Below are 23815 nucleotides of genomic sequence, written 5' to 3' on the forward strand. Positions count from 1 at the left end.
AAAATAAGATAAGGAGAATCACATTGTAATGCCGAAAGCCCAGATACTCTGCGAGCAGAAGAAATAGCAACCAAAAAAAAAAACTTTCCAAGATAATAACTTAATATCTATGGAATGCATAGGTTCAAACAGAACCCCTTGAAGAACATTAAGAACTAAATTCAAACTCCAAGGAGGAGCAATTGGTCTAAACACAGGTCTGATTCTAGTCAGAGCCTGACAAAAAGATTGAACATCTGGAACATCTGCCAGACGCTTGTGTAACAAAATAGACAAAGCAGAAATCTGTCCCTTTAAGGAACTTGCTGACAACCCTTTCTCCAATCCTTCTTGGAGAAAAGACAAAATCCTAGGAATCCTAACCCTACTCCATGAGTACCCCTTGGATTTGCACCAATAAAGATATTTACGCCATATCTCATGGTAAATCTTTCTAGTAACAGGCTTACGTGCCTGAATCAAGTTATCGATGACCGAATCAGAGAACCCTCGCTTAGATAAAATCAAGCGTTCAATCTCCAAGCAGTTAGCTGCAGAGAAACTAGATTCGGATGATGGAAGGGTCCCTGAATGAGAAGGTCCTTCCTCAAAGGAAGCTTCCACGGTGGCTGAGATGACATCTCCACCAGATCGGCATACCAAGTCCTGCGAGGCCACGCAGGAGCGATGAGGATCACCGAAGCCCTCTCCTGTTTGACTCGAGCAATCACCCCGGGGAAGGAGAGCAAAAGGAGGGAACACATAACCTAGGTTTAACGACCAAGGCACTGCCAAGGCATCTATCAGTTCGGCCTGGGGATCCCTGGACCTGGAAGTTTGGCATTCTGACGAGATGCCATAAGATCCAACTCCGGCCTGCCCCATCTGAGAACCAGATTGGCAAATACCTCCGGATGGAGTTCCCATTCCCCCGGATGAAAAGTCTGTCTGCTTAGAAAATCCGCTTCCCAGTTTTCCACTCCTGGAATGTGGATTGCCGACAGATAACAAGTGTGAGCCTCCCCCCACTGAATTATCTTGGCTACTTCTGTCAATGCTAAGGAACTCCTTGTTTCTCCCTGATGATTGATGTAAGCAACAGTCGTAATGTTGTCTGACTAGAATCTGATGAACTTGGCCGAAGCCAACTGAGGCCAAGCCTGAAGTGCATTGAATATTGCTCTCAACTCTCGGATGTTGATGGGAAGTAGAGACTCTGATTGAGACCATACACCCTAAGCCCTCAGGGAGTTCCAGACTGCTCCCCATCCTATCAGGCTAGCTTCCGTTGTCACTATCACCCATGAGGGTCTGCGGAAGCATGTCCCCTGGTATAGATGATCCAGCGACAACCACCATAGAAGAGAGTCCCTTGTCTCCTGATCCAAATTTATTGGAGGAGACAAATTTGTGTAATCTCCATTCCACTGTCTGAGCATGCTCAGTTGCAGAGGTCTGAGATGAAAACGAGCAAACGGAACGATGTCTATTGCCGCTACCATCAATCCAATTGCCTCCATGCACTGAGCCACTGATGGCCGAGGATTGGACAGAGGGGATCTGCATGTATTCAGAATCTTTAACTGTCTGAATAGAACAATGTCGGTTTGAGACTTTGCTAGCTGATAAGACACCGCATGGATCAGAATATTGTCCAGATAAGACACAACTGCAATGCCCCGCGGTCTTAGAACCATCAGCAGAGACCCCAGAACCTTTGTGAAAATTCTGGGTGCCGTGGCCAGACCGAAAGGAAGAGCCACGAACTGAAAATGTTTGTCCAGAAAGGGAAACCTCAGGAACTTGTGATGATTTCTGTGGAGAGGAACATGAAGATATGCATCCTTTAGATCCACGGTAGTCATAAATTGACCCTCCTGGATCAATGGAAGAATGGTACGAATAGTTTCCAACTTGAAGGATGGAACTCTGAGAAACTGGTTTAGACTCTTGAGGTCTAAAATAGGTCGGAACGTTCCCTCTTTTTTGGGAACTACAAAGAGATTTGAATAAAACCCTTGTCCCTGTTAGTGTATTGGAATGGGACATATTACTCCCATGAGGGATAGATCTCTTACACATCGTAAGAACGCCTCTCTCTTTATCTGGTCTACAGATAATCGTGAAAGAAAAAACCTTCCCCTGGGGGAGGAATACCCTTCATGCCGACTTGGTAATGGCCGCCGGCTTCTTGGATTGCTTACCCTTGTTCCAAGATTGGGCGGGTCTCCAAGTGGACTTGTTTTGTGAATAATCCCCTTCCTGTTTAGCGGAAGAGGGAACTCCCTTGAAATTTTGAAAGGAACGAAAATTACTCTGTAGACATCTCTGTTTGGACTTCTTATCCTGAGGGAGGAGATGGCCCTTGCCTCCCGCAATGTCAGAAATAATCTCCTTCAAGTCAGGCCCGAACAGGGTCTTCCCCTTGTAAGGAATAGACAAAAGCTTAGACTTGAACGACACATCCGCAGACCAAGACTTTAACCATAAAGCCTGACGTGCTAAGATGGCAAAGCCCAAACTGTTAGCCGCCAACTTAGTAATCTGCAGAGAAGCATCTGTAATAAACAAATTTGCTAACTTAAGAGCTTTAATCCGATAGGAATAGTAGTTCGCTTGGCCAGGGTAGAAATAGCCCCCTCTACTTTAGGGACCGTCTGCCAAGAATCCCTAATAGCATCGGCTATAGGATACATCTTTTTAAATATGGGCGAAGGAGAAAAAGGAATACCAGGTCTTCCCCATTCCTTTGCAATAATATCTGAAGTCCTTTTAGGAACTGGAAAGACATCTGAGTAAGAAGGAACTTCTAAATATTTGTCTAACTTACTCAATTTCTCTGGCGGGACTATGATTGAGTCACAGTCATCCAAAGTAACCAACACCTCTCTCAGTTATAAATGGAGGTGTTCAAGCTTAAACCTGAAGGAAACCACATCAGGATCAGTTAAGGGCAAAGCACTACCTGCTTCAGTGAGTTCACCCTCAGAGAGTACCTCTAATTCAGAGCCCCTGGAGGGTGCATCCAAAATTGTCACCATGGAATCAGTGGCATACGTGTCCACATAGGTGTCCCTTCTTGAACGTTTGCCGTGCGAAATAGGAAGGTTGGATAACGCATCAAAAAGCATAGAGGACATCACTGCAGCAATGTCTTTTAATGTAAACGCTGCAGATACTGGGGAAATACATGACCCTGCTTGCCCGGGCGTTAGGGACTGTGACGCTTGGGTGAAAGCTGCGGCATACCTTGCATCTCTTCTATGGATTCCTGAGAAGCATCTGCCTTAGGTAAAGGATTATCAAAAATTCTGTCTCTATAATGTAAGGCCCTCTCACAACAGGAAGGGCAAAAAGGAACCGGAGGTTCCACAGTGGCAGTCAAACACATGGAGCATGCTGCAGTCTGGATATCTGAATCCATACTGACAGATTAGGAAAAATTTAATTTTTATTTTATAATTTTACATAAAAATAAAAACCCAACTAATGGTCAAAAAATAAAAAAGGGAAAGGAGAAACAGTGCAATATAATTCTGATAGTACTGTCCCTTTAAAAAAATAAAATGACAGTTTTTTTTTTTTTTGAAACACATGAAAAAATTTGTTAATTAACTGCTGCACACTAGAGCACCTCGCCTCAACAGCTCTGCTGAGGAGCCTACCTGCCCCCACGGTCCGCCGACCCTTCTAGGCACAAATCAGAACTTCAGGCAACGACACCTAAAACCGCTTGCTTTATTCGGCAAACCATGCGGTTAAGGAGCAAATCGTGATAACTCTGCGAACAGCCGCAACAGATGCTTCCGGCTTCTCCTGAGAAGAAACTGCGCGTCTAATGTACAAAGCGCGCCAAAGAGTAAACCCCGCCCATCATGGGCACGACCTAATACTCAGCACAAACGATCGCACAAAAAAATTGTCTAACACAGCCGTGAACCGGAGTCTATTATCACACTCCAAACACTCTCCCAGCGTCAGCCCTAAGTCCCCTTGTTTAAAGACCCAGTATCACAATTACCCGGTACCCATGAGAACCCACACCCTGTTACTAGGACAGCCCTTCCAGAGCCCATAGTCCCCAACAGATGAGGAATGCACAGCCACTAAAGACTGCACTTACCTCAATGCTGAGTAACAGCATGAAAGTTTCACAGTTCCATGAGGTCTTCTTCTCTCCTGCAGCTCTGTGAACACATAAGGGCCTCAGTTAATATTCTCTGAAACCATCAACATAAATATGGGAGGCGCAGTGAGGCTAAAACCCCACCAGTTCCCATTGCTTTAAAGCCACCTGTATCTCTACTCTAGAGGCTGACAAGGAATACGGCTACACCCTAAAGTAAAATAGCACACATTGGTACCATTTTAAAAATAAAAAACTCTTGATTGAAGAATCTAAACTAACACCTCACTTTACCTCTTCCTATCACTAACACAGGCAAAGAGAATGACTGGGGTGGGAGGGAAGGGAGGAGCTATATATACAGCTCTGCTGTGGTGCTCTTTGCCTCCTCCTGCTGACCAGGAGGCGATATCCCACAAGGATGAAATCCGTGGACTCATCGTATCTTGTAAAAGAAAGTGCCTTTACATTGCAGTCTATGGGAACTGTGTGTTACCAGTAAATATATATTTAGATGATTATACACACATATATATATATATATATAAATATATATATATATATATATATATATATATGATTATACATATATATTTATATGTTAATATGTCTATATATTCATATTAACACAATATATACATGTATATCAGCATATACATACATATTTATATTTGCTGCCAATGCTGCACGACTTACCCCCTTCGCAGGCACTGAAGTTCTGATGTCGCATTCACATTGCGGCTAAGTTGTTATACCAGTGCACATTATTGTGTGCTGGTATTACAAAGTGGAGCGCTAATGTCGCTTGCATGCAATCTATATTTAGCGTTCCACTTGTAATCTGGACCATTGTGTTTATTTATATAACTCTGGAGTGTACATAATGGCTCCTATGAGCCTCTAATCAAGTAAATCCACGTTTTATTTGTGCCAGTTTATATTACCAGAGTGATCACCTGGCTATTCAAATCTTATAGTGACTTTATTCAAAAGCAGGATTCTGTATTTTAAAACAAGGGCCTTTAAGACGACGTGTGTTTTAAGAAAAAGGTGCTTAGACTTTTGCACCTTTCAAACAGTAGATCTTGTGGGTTCACTTCTGTAGTCTGCAGCAGCCTAGCAATTCTGGGTTTATGGGGCTTGGTGACATCACCACTCACACACGTGGATAAGACGACCAATAGAGGAGCACTGGGAGGGGGGTAGAGGTGGTTTGAGTGGGGGTAAGCACAAACATCTCTAAAACAGTCCCCCCCTAGGAGGATGACAGTCATCCTTTGCACTCAAGCACTGGTAGTGCAAAGGATGATGACTGTGATGCCCTTTAGACTCGAGCAATTCATTTGGAGGTATCTAAATACATTGAAACATCATTAAAGGACCAGTAAATACAGCAGATTCGCATTATCTAACAAATAAATGATAAAAAGACAATGCAATAGCACTTAGTCTAAACTTCAAATAAGTAGTAAAAAAAATTCTCACAAATTTCAAAGTTGTGTCTATTTCCACTCCTGTATCATGTGACAGCCATCAGCCAATCAAAAATGCATATACGTATATTCTGTGAATTTTTGCACATGCTCAGTAGGAGCTGGTGACTCTGAAAGTGTGAATACAAAAATACTGTGCACATTTTGTTAATGGAAGTAAATTGAAAAGTTGGTTAAATTTACATGAAAGTTTAATTTTGACTTGAGTGCCCCCTTAAAGGGATATTCCGGTCAAAATTTAAATGCACATAGATGAATTACATCTTTGAATAGAAATATATTTGCAATATAAATGTGTTGGCAAAAATGCTTCTGCTAAAAGTTATTAAAGTTTTAGTGTTAACATTTTTCATTGCATGTGCATGTGAAGCACTGCTAGATATTCTCAGTGCACCAGCATTTTAAATGCTGCAGCTGTTCAGAGCAACAGTGGAGCTTGTATCATGTGAGCAATTAACAAACTGATTACCATATGGTACAAGCACTTTAGGCTCTCGGAGCGAGTGCTGCGTTTAAAATGCTGGTGCACGGTGCATACTTAAATACACTTTTGAAAAAGCTATAGCTTTTATTAGAAGCATTTTTGCTAATACATCTATATTACACAAATGCTTCTATTCAAAACTGAAATGCATCCATGTGGTTTTTATTTTTTTCTGGAATGTCCCTTTGAGTGCAAAGATAGGAGTCATTTTTTTGAAAAATAGTTTTTTTGCTTGGATTTTAATTATTTTTTTTTACTAATATAAAGTAGTTTTGGCAGGGTGTAGGTATAAGGTATAAGACCCTAAACTAAGCGGGAAGGTCAACTGAGGGCAAATGTAAAACCATAACTGTACGCTTCCCTATTTATGCTGAAGAAAATTACACAAAATTGCTGTTTTTAGATTTGGAAACTGATGTTTAAATAAATAAGTGCATGAGACCAAAACGAGCTTTAGCATAGGGGGTATGAAACGTCTCAGCAGTGAAAGGATTAAACTTGCTGACAAGTCTGATAAACAATGCTCATAATTCTCTATGGAGGAAGTGGATCAGTTCAGGGAGACATTTTGCCTCAACAAGAACTTCTCAGTAGAAAAAAAGATGGTTAAGGTCTAAACCAACCAAACAACTTATGTTCACATCATTTATTGCTGATCAAATTTAAAGGTAAAACAAGAAAGCCACATCATAACTATAATATCTATTCTAAATACCATACGTTGTCATAGTTGTCTAATGTCTTTAAGCATCGAGTTTATTTTTGCCAGCAGTGCTTTTAAAAGGGGAGGAGTTTAGTGCCTCACGCCCCTTCCTACCTCACAAATTGATCTGGAAGCTATATTTCTGCACCGCATTATATGCTTCCTTAAATGTCACGTCGCCAGTCCCCCTTCCACATTTTTTTTCTTCTTGCAATGCAGGTTGGAGGTGCAGCAGATCAGATGCTGCAATGCCCACCTTATAGACTGCACTCACACACTCAAGATGAAATATGAGATTTGTTTGTTTTCTTTATATATGTAAACTATATGGCTAAAAATACGTGGACACCTGACCATCACACATATATGCGCTTGTTGGACCTCTTATTCCAATACCATGGGAATTAAAGGGATATTAAATCCTAATGTTTTCTTTCATGATTCAGATAGAGCATGCAATTTTAACAGCTTTCTAATTTATTCCCATATTTTTTTTCTACATTTTCTTGGTATCTTTATTTGAAAAAACAAGAATGTAAGTTTAGGAGACGGACCATTTTTGGTTCAAACCCTGAGTAGCGCTTGCTGATTGGTGGGTCTTTCTGAATCATGAAAGAAAAAATGTGTTTGATATCCCTTTGCACTTCTGGATGAAGGGTTGATCACAAACAGGGACTCACCCCCTCCCCACACATCCTAACAATAGGTAAGTATCCTGGGGGGGTTATTGTGTTTCAAATAGTAGATGGACTGAGGGAGGGGTGGATATCTATATGAGAAAATACAATGTTCAGTCAATAATATAATGGCTGAAAGTAAAATGTATATTTATATATTGACTAAAACAGTTAGGACTGTTATCCCAACTCAGCGAGCTACGCTTATTATCTGTCCCTCATGGAGGGGAGAGGTGATATACATAAACTCTCTTAATGATGAAGTTAAACTTGCAACAATTGGTTGCCTTAGTACTGCAAGAACATTTTGTTGCTTATTTAAAAAAAAATTTAGAGGTAAAATAAAGATGGCAATTTTATATTTCAATACTTTTTCAGGGAGTATTTGTGGATTACTGTTAATAAAGGTTTTGTTGCTGCATTTTTTTTATAAAATTAGTTTTACGGCCCTTTTAAGCATTATGATGCACACTTCCAAGCACTCTCCTACCTTTATCCACCTAATGGTGCTCTTTTACCATTAACGCACACCTCCAGGTATTCTCCTACCTTTACTCACACACATAGCAGGTGCTCTGTTACCTTTACAAACAGTCCCAGGTGCTCACTTACCTAACCAATTAACCTTAATCACTACTGATTAGAGTGCAGGTTCTTCATCCAGGGACTTTATATCCTCAGTGTTCTGAACAGTTCTGTTTTAAAATGCACTTTTTATAGCCAAAACTGTGTAGCGGAAAACCCTGCTTGTTTAAAAGGCTCTACACAAATAAAGACACACAGAGCACAACGTACCCTTCTGAGAATAGTGTTTGGTAATTTCCTGATTCTCTCTACATGCTCTGGACGAACATCCAGTTCACAACAACAGACTCGAAGTAGTTCTTGGTAAGTCAGTTCTTCTCTGTCTATTTCAACTTCAATGAAGTCATCTCCACCAGAAGGTCTGTGGATTCTCACTTTCAGAACCAACTCTGCATAGAAAAAAATGTAGATTACAAATCAACAATACTTATTTAATCAATGTTTATAGAACTTTATCTATAAGGCTGATTATAATTTAATTTGTGTAAATAAAAGCACTACCCACAGGTTTTTTTTTAACATAATTATAAAAAAGTGAAATGTTCATTATACAAATGAATAAGAATTGATCTTACGTTCAGATATTTTCTCTTCCTGGTCCATAACTCATTAAAAAGCATGTACTAACTGTGAAATCTCCTGATATCTCCTGCCTTCTATTGTAAAATGACAGGATAGAACACACCCAATGGACTATGGACCTAAAAACATAAACAGTTACTGATAAGGAAGTATTATATTTTGAAACTTCTCCAATAGGACATTCATATCTCCATATAAATATTACTAAAGGGTTGGTGGTAATAACAAAAATGTAAAATTGCTTTAAAAAGGGATGAAAAACAACTTGTAGTTACAAGCTATTAATGTAGTCTTGCAACAAATTAATGCAACGTTCAAGTGTAAAAACTTCCTGAATACATCAACACAGCCATGGCTGCAATTGTTTTTCAATGGCAAAACTTGCCTTTTTTTGGATCACCCAAATCTGGACTTGTTACTGGCATAGACAAGGAATGCCACTGTCATCTTGTTATCAAAGTTTGCATTGCCATATTATTATCTTATTACCACTGATGAGGAATATTAGGGACATATATGTAGCTGGGATATGCTTGTACTGTATAGTCTGCAGTGTGCATTTCCAGTTCTTATACTGGAAAACTACAATATTCACAGTTAATTTCTGTATACATTTTTCCAGTTTTTGTATAAATTTCTCCAGTTTAATTTTTCAATGAACTGTCATGTTCAGCTCATGATATTAGACCTAGCTGATAGAGTTTAAATTAGACAAATCAAGAAATAAATGTATTTCTTCTATACTATGCAGAGGTTAATAATGCTATAGTACAGGAAATGACCAAAAAAAATGCATGAGAGATAAATCTATGCTGGTAATGTTGAATATTGTAATTTTTTTACTCTAGAATAATTTCCCATTATGCTGAAGCTAAAGCCAAGTCTTCAATAAAAAAAAAAAGTGTTGGCAAAAAGTTAGTGGCATCATTGCAAGGAAAATGCAAAGAATATACAAAAATAAAAGTTTATTTAACATTTACATAACGTTGATAGCCTTAACTGGGGACATCGAGTATTAGTGTCAGAGGGAAACATGGTAACTTCAGTAAATAAACTCTGCATTGATTGAAATATTTTATTAATACAGCTTGAGCAATTTCTGATATACACACTCCCTATCCCATTGAATGCAAAGGGTGACTGGGAGGTTGGTGTCTTTTACTCCTGTGCGCACAAATCACAGCAGTCTTCTGGTTGCACCCACATTCTGTCCTATTATGGTTAAATGACATGCAATATGTTATTTACATGCATCACGGTGATACATGATGAGGTCATCACATACATGTGTGATGATGTCACATACAAATGAGGAAGCACCATAAAAGTAGAGCCTATCTTGGCTTCCACACAGATTAGAGAAGCAACCACTTGTTTAAATACTCATCTAAGATGTTGCCGATGGCCATAAAATAGTTTTAATCTACAACACTAGGCACCAGGGAGTTTTTGCTAGGGCAAGGGGGACTAATGGAGCCCCTCTTTACCCTTAGACAAAGGACCCTCTAGGATGAGATAAATCACCATGGTGAATCACCTGTACTTATTAGACATCATCTTTTTTTCATCTCACCCGCTTTTTTCAGAGCACCTATCACCCCATAAATTGCACCCATTTTCTAAAGTAGGATTTAACACATCCGTCACATGGTAGATAATTACTTTTTTTTAATGTAATTTAATGTTGGTTATCACAAAGATCTAGATCCTTTTGGTCCTACTACTGATCGCAACAGCTGTACAACAAATGTTGAAGAACTATTGCTAATAATAGCAGGTCATGAGCTTTCAACGGTTTAAGAAGTGCAACAGCTCCCAAATAATAGTATAGCTAGTCACATGCTTTCTATGGGAGCTGCCATAACACAATAACACCACCATCCTATGATTTTATTACAAGCACAGAGACTCATATTTTGCTTTCCTTCTCTTTTACTACTTATGCAGCTTTTCACAGACAATAAGATACATTACAGGCAAGTAACAACAAAAACAAAAAACATGATAACAGCCAATAGAGAACAAGTATTCAAATGAGCTTATGAAATCAACCAATGAGAAGAGACATAGTGCCCATATACTGTCCAAATAGTCCCTAATCCTCCTCTTTCTCTTTTGTGGCTCACACGTTAAGTACCTTATATTTTTCAGAATATTTTTGGTCTTCCCTTTCATACTAGTGTTTTTATTGTGTGGTACATTAATATTATGCTCCTTTTCTATTCATGTTATTATTATTCTGTCCTTCAGGTTTATTATTAAGTTCCGTTTTTCATCCCTTTGTGCTATCTACCTTGTTGGGTTATACCTTCTGTTGTCCTTTACTAGTTTCTTTTGCTCATCAGGCATTATATTTACCGTTTCCGCCATTTTTCGCGACAGGCCACACCTCTTTCGGATCCGTTTTTTCTTTTCCCGCCCTCTGTCTTACCTCAGAGGTTAGGCATCATCGCTAAACTCTCCGCCTTCAATTCTCATCATCTAGCTTTGGAAACTTAAATTGCAACATTGTAAGCCCCTTAAAAGTTTTTTCTTTGTCTCCTTTCCACTACACTACCTTTTTCTGGCCATTAAGTGTCTCCCTTGTTCTTTTTATTTCAGGTTTTCAACGTTTGTCAGTTTTCATTCTACATTTTAACAAATTTTCAATACATTTCACTATCAAATAAATTGATACTTACACTGCTTCATTTATCCTGTAATTATGTCCCAATCTGACAATATTAGAGGACTCTGTAAGCTCATTAAATGACAAGTTGCCATCTTTTATTTCTAAAATTGATAAGATGAATTCTTTAATGGCAGTCATAAATTCGGAACAAAATGCTCCTAAGAAATTCAGAGCAAAAAGGAAGCATTTAACCCGTTTCTCCCTCTTTAACTCAAAAAAGGCCTCCAAGTCTGTCTCAACCAGACACCCCTCATACTGCCCTCATGCACACCGCAGGCAGTCCCTCTGCTAGCCAGCAGATTTTTCCTGGCACCAGAACCCCTGACCACTAACAAAAATAGGTCAGGGCGTATTTTTTCTAAACAAAATTTAAACAAACCTGCTTTGAGGAAATCCACCTCAGACCTTTTGAAAGCTCATAAAAGACCATATAATGATATTTCCTCCTCAAAGGAGGAATATTTTTCAGATTTTGATAATAATAAACCGTCTGAAGACTTTTCCTCGAATTTAGACTTTGATGATTTTCTCAAATATAAAATACGTAAAAAAGCCAATTTAAATAACTCTTATGAAGAGAAAGTTTTCTTAGACTCATTGGGCAAACCTTTCACTAAACCTGACTTGCAACACTCCCATTCTTCTGAATAGTTTTCAAGGGAAATTGCTGATTTCATGGATCATTATTTAAGAAATTCCCTAAAGAAGTTAGCCAGATCCAAACTCAGAGCTGAATGCCCCGTCCTTCCCTCCCCTATAATTCTACCATTACCCCTGAAATAGATTCAGACTTCTTAAATTCTTAGGTTCCCTAGGAGCCAACCTTAAAAAGGGTTCAGATAGGCTTCTTAGAGCTTGCCAGGATAAACTCCTGGATATGGGAATTTTTTGACCTCTCTGAAGAAGCTATTGCTTTTAGTTCTTCCCTTGATCCTTATGTTAGCAGAGAGTGGATTTTAAGATCTATTGCCTCCTTAGGCAATGCCAACAAAGCTATAGTTGCTGAAAGAAGACGCAGTATAATCCGCAGATTAGACCTCAAATTGTCAGACTTTGCTTCTTCCCAACGTTCCTCAGACCCCAATAGCCTCCTTTTTGGTGATACTTACCTTTTCAAAATGAATAACTAAGCTAAGACTTTTAAAACCTTGTCAAAAACCAAGTCCACTATTAAAAATACACATTACACACAATCTAGTGTTTTTGGCAGGGCCGGGAAAAGAAGGGGCCACTTTCCCGGCCGGTCTTCCTTTAACTCATTTAACACCAGGTCCCAATTTTTTTATTCCAACCAATACCAAACACAAAACCCTACTTTCTTCCCCTCAAGAAGCCGTCCTTGGTCTTCAAGATCATTCCATACAAGAGAACGTTCCAGAAACCCCCACATTAATTCCCTTTCTTTCCAATTTTTCTCTTTTTTTCCCCCTCAAAAAATAGGTGGCAAACTCGCCTGTTTCCAAACAAATTAGCATCTTATCACGTCAGATCCATGGGTTCTCCAAACAGCTGCTGGGGTATTAATAGACTTCACATCTTCCCCTCTACAACTTTTTCCTCTCCAGTTCTCAAAGCAAGATAAGTTCGCCATAGACTAAGATGATTTCTTCTCTAGCCTCAAAACAGGCCACAGAACTTGTCATTTTGGATGGAAACAGTTACTTAAGCAACATTTTCCTTGTAAAAAAGGAAAAAATAGTCAATTTCGGCCCTTAATAAATTTCAGGACTTTTAATGCCTTCGTTCTGTACCAACATTTCAAGATGGAGGGCATTCATCTTCTCTTAGATTGAGACTGGTTGGTTCTCCTCGATCTTACAGATGCTTACCTAACTGTTCTAATCCATTCCTCTCACAGGAAATTCCTCCGCTTTTATTGTAAAAACATACTATGGCAATTCACTTGTCTTCCTTTCGGACTGTCCTCTCCCTTTGATCTTCAACAAATTCCTAAAACCAGTCGTTGCCTGGCTCAGATTCAGGGGTGTTCATCTTATAATTTATCTGGATGGCATTCTGATTATAAATCAGGATCAATTTACTCTGTCCTCTCACCTCAATTTAACTATCTCCCTTTTAGAGAACCTTGGATTTCTAATAAACAAAGAGAAATCCATTCTTACTCCTACTTACAATCTGATTTTCCTGGGTTTTCAAATAAACACCCTCTCCTCTACCCTCAGCCATCCCCAAGAAAAAAAATCTACGCAATAAAAAAAAGGAGATCTCATCTGTTCTAAAAAAGCCTACTTTCTATCTGAGACTCCTAGCTTGCATCATTGGTCTTCTCTCCTCCTCTATCCAAGTTATCTTCCCAGCTCCCCTCCATTACCGGGCTTTTCAACGCCTTATTTTTATTTCCTTCACAAAGGTCTCTCATATGCCCACCCCATTTCTCTCTCTCAGGAAGCTCACCAGGGATTACTTTGGTGGCAAATCCACATGGAGGCCTGGAACGGTAGAGCAATCTTTGGCAACTCTCCAGAACTAGTTATAGAAGCAGATGCAAGCAACTATGGATAGGGGACCCGATGTGGTTCTCTTATCACCGGTGGCAAATGGACAAATGCGGAGAGACTTCTTCAAATCAATTGCAAGGAATTACTTGCGGGCTCCTTTGCAATTTCTGTGATCCGTTGCATGGACAACATTTCTGCCGTGAGATATCTGAACAAATTGGGAGGTACCAAATTAAAACCTCTTTCAGAGATTACCAAAGATTTTGTTAATCATTGCTTACAAAACAACATTTCCATTCAAGCCAAATACATTCCAGGTCTCGCCAATTCAGCAGCAGTTTGGGGATCTCGCTGCCCAATATTTTCCCTTGCCTCCCTGAGAGGTCCCTTCAGTATAGATCTTTTTGCCTCCAGATCCAATCATCAGATGAAATTTTTTTTCAGCTGGCATCCAGATCCAGAAGCCGCAGCTGTAGACGCCTTTTTTCAACCTTGATCCGCTCAAAAAGCTTATGTTTCCCCCCTTTTTCCATGATCCCAGGACCCTTGCTCATCTTTGCAGAACTAAAATTTTCCTTCTCCTAATAACCCTCCTTTGGCAATCTCAATCCTGGTACCCCTCTCTCCCCGAACTGTCCTTTCTCCCTCCCCTTCTAATTCCATCCCTCCCCAATCTCCTCCGGAAAACTTCCGGGAACCCTTACCCTCTCCTCCTAGACTGAACCCTCAACCTGGTAGCATGGGCAATTTCAGGGGTCCTTGGACCCTTGAGGGACTTTTGGATAGGTCTCAGTCTTTCCTTCAAGAGTCCTGGGCTCCAGGAACCAAAAACCTTATCTCTCAGCTTGGTCTAAATGGTCTAGCTGGTGTTCATGAAGACACCTGGATCCCATGTCAGCCTCTCTCCCTGAAATAATTACCTTTCTTCCCATTTTGATAATGGTTTCGCTTATAGATCCATTAATTTAGCTCGCTCTGCCATTTCTGCTTCTCATGACTTTATTAATGATATTCCCATTGGTTGTCATCCTCATGTTTGTTGTTTATTAAAAGCCATCAGATTAAAAAATCCCCCTGCTCCTAGATATTCCTTTTTCTGGAATGTAGATCTTGTTATTTCTTTATTAAATAATTGGCCCTCCAACTCTGATCTTTCTCTCAAACAACTCTTCAGTAAATTAGCCACTCTTCTCTGTCTCCTGTCCTTTCAAAGAGTTTCATATGTAAAGGCTATTGACATAAATTCCAAAATGTTTTCCCCTTTTGGTGTCACCTTTTTGCTTTCAAGCAGAACTAAAATGTCTCTCAAAATCTATCTTCTATCCATTTTTTCCTGATAATCCTAATCTCTGTGTAGCCTCCTGTCTGAAAGAATATGAAACCCAAACTTCTTTGCTTAGATCTCCTTCCTCTCCTCAACTCCTAAATTTCTTTTGTTTCCCCTCATAAACCTGTCTCTTCCACTTCCATTGCCAGATGGGTTAAATTGATTATTCTTTTATCTGGTTTAGAGGACTCCTTTACCGCTCATTCTATTCGAGGAGCCTCCGCTTCTAAAGCATACTTAAAATCTTCCTCTCTTCAGGATATCCTTAAAGTGAAGGTCAAGTCTGGGGTTGTGCTTAGCAGTTTTTAATATGTTATCTAAAATCAGTATGATGTTCATTCATCAAATACTTTAGAAATCAAAGCAAAAGTTGTAAATTTTATGTTTTGAATGCGCTCCTTTTATGCAGTATATTCCGCCGGTCATCAAGCCTCTATTGATTGACAGATTTTACCTCCAATCTATTGTTTACCCCCGTGGCGTCCAGCCCCTTTTCACTTTCGTCATTGAGAGCTTCCGCGCATGCGTGTAAAGAAATATTGCGTCACCATCGGCATGCTCGTTCATGTTACGCGCATGGCAATGAATGATACAATTTGTTTGGCTTATTGTATACAAACTTACGGCCGTGAATGAAACGCATGCGCTATTGAGATAACTATACGCATGCGCACTGCAAAGAAAACAAGGGTGCACAAGCTTAGTCCGCTTGTAATAAACAAAGCGGCGTCAGAGGAGCAAAATAAGGAAGTGTTGTATGGGCGGAGCTAAGCGTGATAACGGAGGTACATTAATATAAATTTTATTTGCAAAGGAATCATTATTTAGAAATATAAAGTGAGCGACTTTAATGTTTCTAACATAAGCTTCAACCTGATATATTGTGAACAGAAAAAATTGACCTTCACTTTAAAGGGACATTCCAGTCTAAATATAAATGCACATAGTTGAATTACAACTCTGAATAGAAACATATTTACAATATACCTGTATTGGCAAAAATGCTTCTAGTAAAAGTTATCACTGTTTTAGTGTTAGCATTTTTCTCTGCATGTGCATGTGAACATAAGATATTCTCGGTGCACCATTATTTTAAATACTGCAGTTGCTCAGAGCATTACTGGGGCTTGTATCATGTCAGCAATTAACAAATTGAGTCATTACCAGATGGTACAAGCACCTTAGGCTCTCTGTGTTCAAAATGCTGGTGCACGTTGCATACTTAAATACACTTTTGAAACAGCTATAACTTTTACTAGAAGGATTTTTGCTAATGCATGTATATTACAAAAATGCTTCTATTCAAATCTAAAATGTATCCAAGTAGATTCCAATTTTGGCTGGAATGTCCCTTTAATGCCGCTTACTTGTCTTCAGACTCTACCTTTAAACAGTTCTATTTCAAACTTATTTCTCATGCCGCCTCTCCTTTAATCCTTTGATCTATTTAGCTTTAAACTAGCAAAAACATAATTTATGCTTACCTGATAAATTCCTTTCTTCTGTTGTGTGATCAGTCCACGGGTCATCATTACTTCTGGGATATAACTCCTCCCCAACAGGAAATGCAAGAGGATTCACCCAGCAGAGCTGCATATAGCTCCTCCCCTCTACGTCAGTCCCAGTCATTCGACCAAGAATCAACGAGAAAGGAGTAACCAAGGGTGAAGTGGTGACTGGAGTATAATTTAAAAAATATTTACCTGCCTTAAAACAGGGCGGGCCGTGGACTGATCACACAACAGAAGAAAGGAATTTATCAGGTAAGCATAAATTATGTTTTCTTCTGTTATGTGTGATCAGTCCACGGGTCATCATTACTTCTGGGATACCAATACCAAAGCAAAAGTACACGGATGACGGGAGGGATAGGCAGGCTCATTATACAGAAGGAACCACTGCCTGAAGAACCTTTCTCCCAAAAATAGCCTCCGAAGAAGCAAAAGTGTCAAATTTGTAAAATTTGGAAAAAGTATGAAGCGAAGACCAAGTTGCAGCCTTGCAAATCTGTTCAACCGAGGCCTCATTCTTAAAGGCCCAAGTGGAAGCCACAGCTCTAGTGGAGTGAGCTGTAATTCTTTCAGGAGGCTGCTGTCCAGCAGTCTCATAGGCTAAACGTATTATGCTACGAAGCCAAAAAGAGAGAGAGGTAGCAGAAGCTTTTTGACCTCTCCTCTGTCCAGAATAAACGACAAACAGGGAAGAAGTTTGGCGAAAATCTTTAGTTGCCTGCAAGTAGAACTTGAGGGCACGAACTACATCCAGATTGTGTAGAAGACGTTCCTTCTTTGAAGAAGGATTTGGACACAGGGATGGAACAACAATCTCTTGATTGATGTTCCTGTTAGTGACTACCTTAGGTAAGAACCCAGGTTTAGTACGCAGAACTACCTTGTCTGAGTGAAAAATCAGATAAGGGGAATCACAATGTAAGGCTGATAACTCAGAGACTCTTCGAGCCGAGGAAATAGCCATTAAAAACAGAACTTTCCAAGATAACAATTTTATATCAATGGAATGAAGGGGTTCAAACGGAACACCCTGTAAAACGTTAAGAACTAAGTTTAAACTCCATGGCGGAGCAACAGCCTTAAACACAGGCTTGATCCTAGCTAAAGCTTGACAAAAAGCCTGGACGTCTGGATTTTCTGACAGACGCTTGTGTAACAAGATGGACAGAGCTGAAATCTGTCCCTTTAATGAGCTAGCTGATAAACCCTTTTCTAAACCTTCTTGTAGAAAAGACAATATCCTAGCGATCCTAACCTTACTCCAGGAGTAACCTTTGGATTCGCACCAGTATAGGTATTTCCGCCATATTTTATGGTAAATCCTTCTGGTAACAGGCTTCCTAGCCTGAATCAGGGTATCAATAACCGACTCAGAAAAACCACGTTTTGATAAAATCAAGCGTTCAATTTCCAAGCAGTCAGCTTCAGAGAAGTTAGATTTTGATGTTTGAATGGACCCTGTATCAGAAGGTCCTGTCTTAGAGGTAGAGACCAAGGCGGACAGGATGACATGTCCACTAGATCTGCATACCAAGTCCTGCGTGGCCATGCAGGTGCTATTAGAATTACTGATGCCCTCTCCTGTTTGATTTTGGCAATCAATCGAGGAAGCAGCGGGAAGGGTGGAAACACATAAGCCATCCCGAAGTTCCAAGGTGCTGTCAAAGCATCTATCAGAACTGCTTCCGGATCCCTGGATCTGGACCCGTAGCGAGGAAGTTTGGCGTTCTGGCGAGACGCCATGAGATCTATCTCTGGTTTGCCCCAACGTCGAAGTATTTGGGCAAAGACCTCCGGATGAAGTTCCCACTCCCCCGGATGAAAAGTCTGGCGACTCAAGAAATCCGCCTCCCAGTTCTCCACTCCCGGGATGTGGATTGCTGACAGGTGGCAAGAGTGAGACTCTGCCCAGCGAATTATCTTTGATACTTCCATCATTGCTAGGGAGCTTCTTGTCCCTCCCTGATGGTTGATGTAAGCTACAGTCGTGATGTTGTCCGACTGAAACCTGATGAACCCCCGAGTTGTTAACTGGGGCCAAGCCAGAAGGGCATTGAGAACTGCTCTCAATTCCAGAATGTTTATTGGCAGGAGACTCTCCTCCTGATTCCATAGTCCCTGAGCCTTCAGAGAATTCCAGACAGCGCCCCAACCTAGTAGGCTGGCGTCTGTTGTTACAATTGTCCAGTCTGGCCTGCTGAATGGCATCCCCCTGGACAGGTGTGGCCGATAAAGCCACCATAGAAGAGAATTTCTGGTCTCTTGATTTAGATTCAGAGTAGGGGACAAATCTGAGTAATCCCCATTACACTGACTTAGCATGCATAATTGCAGCGGTCTGAGGTGTAGGCGTGCAAAAGGTACTATGTCCATTGCCGCTACCATTAAGCCGATCACCTCCATGCATTGAGCTACTGACGGGTGTTGAATGGAATGAAGGACACGGCATGCATTTTGAAGCTTTGTTAACCTGTCTTCTGTCAGGTAAATCTTCATTTCTACAGAATCTATAAGAGTCCCCAAGAATGGAACTCTTGTGAGAGGAAAGAGAGAACTCTTCTTTTCGTTCACTTTCCATCCATGCGACCTTAGAAATGCCAGAACTAACTCTGTATGAGACTTGGCAGTTTGAAAGCTTGAAGCTTGTATTAGAATGTCGTCTAGGTACGGAGCTACCGAAATCCCTCGCGGTCTTAGTACCGCCAGAAGGGCACCCAGAACCTTTGTGAAGATTCTTGGAGCCGTAGCCAATCCGAATGGAAGAGCTACAAACTGGTAGTGCCTGTCTAAGAAGGCAAACCTTAGATACCGGTGATGATCTTTGTGGATCGGAATGTGAAGGTAAGCATCCTTTAAATCCACAGTGGTCATGTACTGACCCTCTTGGATCATGGGTAAAATTGTCCGAATAGTTTCCATTTTGAACGATGGAACTCTTAGGAATTTGTTTAGAATCTTTAAATCTAAGATTGGCCTGAAAGTTCCCTCTTTTTTGGGAACCATTTTTTTATTCACAGTCACTCTAAGAATTCTCACAGCTCTGCTGAGAGAATTTACCTCCCTTCAAAGAAGTTTGAAGACCCCTGAGATCTGTCAGAGATGAACCGGATCATGCAGGAAATATAAAAGTAACTGACTGGAATTTTTTGATGCGTAGCAAAGAGCGCCAAAAACGGCCCCTCCCTCTCCCACACAGCAGTGAAGAGAAACGAAACTGTCATAAATAAAAGCAAAAAATGCTGCCAAGTGGAAAATAATGCCCAAATATTTATTCACACAGTACCTCAGCAATGTAAACGATTCTACATTCCAGCAAAAACGTTTAACATGATAAATAGTTAATAAAAGGATTAGTGACCTTTAACAGAGTAGTTCCGGTGAAATACCATTCCCAGAATACTAAAGTGTATACATACATGTCATTTTAACGGTATGGCAGGATTTTCTCATCAATTCCATTCAGAAAATAAAAACTGCTTCATACCTCAATGCAGATTCATCTGCCCGCTGTCCCCTGATCTGAAGCCTTTACCTCCCTCAGATGGCCGAGAACAGCAATATGATCTTAACAACTCCGGTTAAAATCATAGTAAAAAACTCTGGCAGATTCTTCCTCAAACTCTGCCAGAGAAGTAATAACACGCTCCGGTGCTATTGTAAAATAACAAACTTTTGATTGAAGTCATAAAAACTAAGTATAATCACCATAGTCCTCTCACACATCCTATCTAGTCGTTGGGTGCAAGAGAATGACTGGGACTGACGTAGAGGGGAGGAGCTATATGCAGCTCTGCTGGGTGAATCCTCTTGCATTTCCTGTTGGGGAGGAGTTATATCCCAGAAGTAATGATGACCCGTGGACTGATCACACATAACAGAAGAAATAGGAGTCTCTGTGCTTGTAATAAAATTCAGATTATCCTAATTTTCTGAAGGAATAATCTAGATTTTATTAAAGACACAGAGAAAAATATTTTCCTTACCTTGTTTTGATGTATTAATTCTCTCATACCCGATAAAATATATATTTTTATTGTATTGCATCTTCTCCACTCTGATTCTTCCAGGTTTTCCAAACATGCAACACCCCAGTTAAGAACTCCTTATCCTGGTTATGGATCTTCTACAAAGGATTGATCTTCCTATCAAGTTTCATCTTCAAATTGCTGCCCAATTGTTCATCTCTGTTATACAAAATGTTACTTTGTCTCATCTATGGTTCTTACAGATTTTTCATCGGTGGATCCTTCATCCTGATGTTTCCTTTCCTGTTGAATCTTCTTCCAGTTTGCATCAAAGAAGAAAGAGGGGGATTATGGACTATTTGGACAGTATATGGGCATTATGACTCTTCTCATTGGTGGATTTCATCTGCTCATTTGAATACTTGTTTTTCATTGGCTGTTATGTTCTTTGTTTTTGTTGTTACTTACCTGATATATTTCTTAATGTCTGTGAAAAGCTGCATAAGTAGTAAAAGAGAAGGAAAGCAAAATACTCGCCTGTGTTTTTAATAAAATCTAGATTATTCCTTCACAAAGCTAGGATAATCTGAATTATCGCCATTATGAGCAGAGGCTTGCACTTTTTTCTATTTGACTCAAATTTGTGTAATCTAAAAGATGTTCCAAATATGAATCCTCTGCAATGATTTTATCCCGATTGCCACTTAACTGCCCCAAACTGCCAACTCACCAACAAAGATTTACCAAGCAGTAGTGTACAACGGAGGCAAACCAAGGGGAAAAAAGCAAAAAACATAATTTATGCTTACCTGATAAATTTATTTCTCTTGTAGTGTATCCAGTCCACGGATCATCCATTACTTATGGAATATATTCTCCTTCCCAACAGGAAGCTGCAAGAGTCCACCCACAGCAAAGCTGCTATATAGCTCCTCCCCTAACTGCCATATTCAGTCATTCGACCGAAAACATGCAGAGAAAGGAAAAACCATAGGGTGCAGTGGTGACTGTAGTTCAAATGAAAAAATTACCTGCCTTAAAGTGACAGGGCGGGCCGTGGACTGGATACACTACAAGAGAAATAAATTTATCAGGTAAGCATAAATTATGTTTTCTCTTGTTAAGTGTATCCAGTCCACGGATCATCCATTACTTATGGAATACCAATACCAAAGCTAAAGTACACGGATGATGGGAGGGACAAGGCAGGTACTTAAACGGAAGTTACCACTGCCTGTAAAAAACCCTTTCTCCCAAAAATAGCCTCCGAAGAAGCAAGGTATCAAATTTGTTAAATTTGAAAAGTATGAAGTGCAGACCAAGACTCCGTCTTGTAAATCTGTTCAACAGAAGCCACATTTAAAAAAGGCCCAAGTGAAAACCACAGCTCTAGTAGAATGAGCTGTAATCCCTTCAGGAGGCTGCTGTCCAGCAGTCTCATAAGCTAAATGAATTATGCTTTTTAACCAAAAGAGGCTGCTGAAGTCTTTTGACCTCTCCTCTGTCCAGAATAGACAACAAACAAGGTGAACGTTTGATGAAAACTGTAGTAGCTTGTAAGTAAAACTTTAAAGCACAAACCACGTCCAATATTGTGTAATAGACGTTCCTTCTTTGAGGAAGGATTAGGATACAAGCATGGAACAACTATCTCTTGAGTGATGTACTTGTTAGATACCACCTTAGGAAAAAACCCAGGTTGGTACGCAGGACTACCTTATCCATACGAAGGACCAGATAAGGAGAATCACATTGTAACACAGATAACTTAGAGACTCTACGAGTCGAGGAATTAGCTACCCAAAAGGAACTTTCCAAGATAAAGATTGATATCTATGGAACAAAAAAGGTTCAAACGGAACTTCTTGAAGAACCTTAAGAATCAGGTTTAAGCTCCATGGCGGAGCAACAGTTTTAAACACAGGCTTGGATCTAACCAAAGCCTGACCAAATGCCTGAACGTCTAGAATACCTGCCAGACGCTTGTGCAAAAAAATAGACAGAGTAAAAATCTGTCCCCTTTTAAGGAATTAGCTGACAACCCTTTTCTCAAAAACATCTTGGAGAAAAGATAATATCCTGGGAATCCAGACTTTACTCCATGAGTAACCCTTGGATTCATAACAATCAGATATTTACACCATATCTATGTTCAATTTTCCTAGAGACAGGCTTTCATGTCTGTATTAAGGTATCAATGACTGACTCGGAGAAGCCATGCTTTGATAACATCAAGCGTTCAGTCTCCAGGCAGTCCATCTCAGATTGATTCTATTTAGATGGTTGAAAGGACCCTGAGGTAGAGGGACCTGTCTCAGAAGCAGACCGTGATGGAAAGGATGACATGTCCACCAGATCTGCATACCAGGTCCTGCGTGGCTACGCAGGCGCTGTCAAAAACACCAAAGCCCTCTCCTGCTTGGTCTTGACCTCCGGAGGAAATCCCACTCCCCCGGAAGAAAAGTCTGACGACTTAGAAAATCCACCTCCCAGTTCTCAACACCTGGGATATGGATAGCTGATAGACAAGAGTGAGTCTCTGTCCAGTGAATTATTGTAAGACTTCTAACATCGCTAGGGAACTTCTGTTCCCCCTTGATGGCTGATGTAAGCCACAGTCGTGTATATTGTCCGACTGAGTATGATGTACCTCAGAGTTGCTAACTGAGGCCAAGTCTGAAGAGCATGGAATATCACTCCCAGTTCCAGAATATTTATTAGAAGGAGGGTCTCCTCCTAAGTCCACTATCCCTGAGCCTTCAGGGAGTTCCAGACTGCATCCCAACTTAAAAGGCTGGCATCTATTGTAACAATTGTCCCATCTGACCTGCGGAAGGTCATACCCTTGGACAGATGGACCCGACATAGTCACCAGAGAAGAGAATCTCTGGTCTCTTGGTCCAGGTTTAACAGGGGGACAAATCTGTGTAATCCCCGTTCCTCTGACTGAGCATGCATAGTTGCAGCGGTCTGAAATGTAGACGTGCAAACGGTACTATGTCCCTTGCCGCTACCATTAAGCCGATTTCATTCATGTACTGAGCCACCGAAGGGCGCGGATGGGATGAAAAAACACGGCAGAAATTTAGAAACTTTGACAACCTGGACTCCGTCAGGTAAATTTTCATTTCTACAGAATCTATCAGAGTCCCTAGGAGGGAAACCCTTGAGATTGGGGATAGAGAACTCTTTCCTTGTTCACTTTCCACCCATGTGATCTCAGAAATGCCAGTACTACGTCCGTATGAGACTG

At 40.3% G+C, this 23815-nt stretch overlaps 1 protein-coding gene across 1 annotated transcript in view; it reads right to left on the reverse strand.

Annotated features, from left to right (window-relative positions):
- Positions 1 to 23815, reverse strand: part of LOC128654505 (ankyrin repeat domain-containing protein 40) — an 89407-nt gene that overhangs the window by 29392 nt on the left and 36200 nt on the right. Inside the window, exon 4 of the mRNA XM_053708465.1 lies at positions 8258 to 8436. Coding sequence (XP_053564440.1) covers positions 8258 to 8436 — 179 coding nt within the window. The remainder of the gene's footprint in view (positions 1 to 8257; positions 8437 to 23815) is intronic.

This window comes from Bombina bombina, chromosome 1 (genome assembly GCF_027579735.1).
Source record: "Bombina bombina isolate aBomBom1 chromosome 1, aBomBom1.pri, whole genome shotgun sequence".
Classification (NCBI taxonomy): Eukaryota; Metazoa; Chordata; class Amphibia; order Anura; family Bombinatoridae; genus Bombina; species Bombina bombina.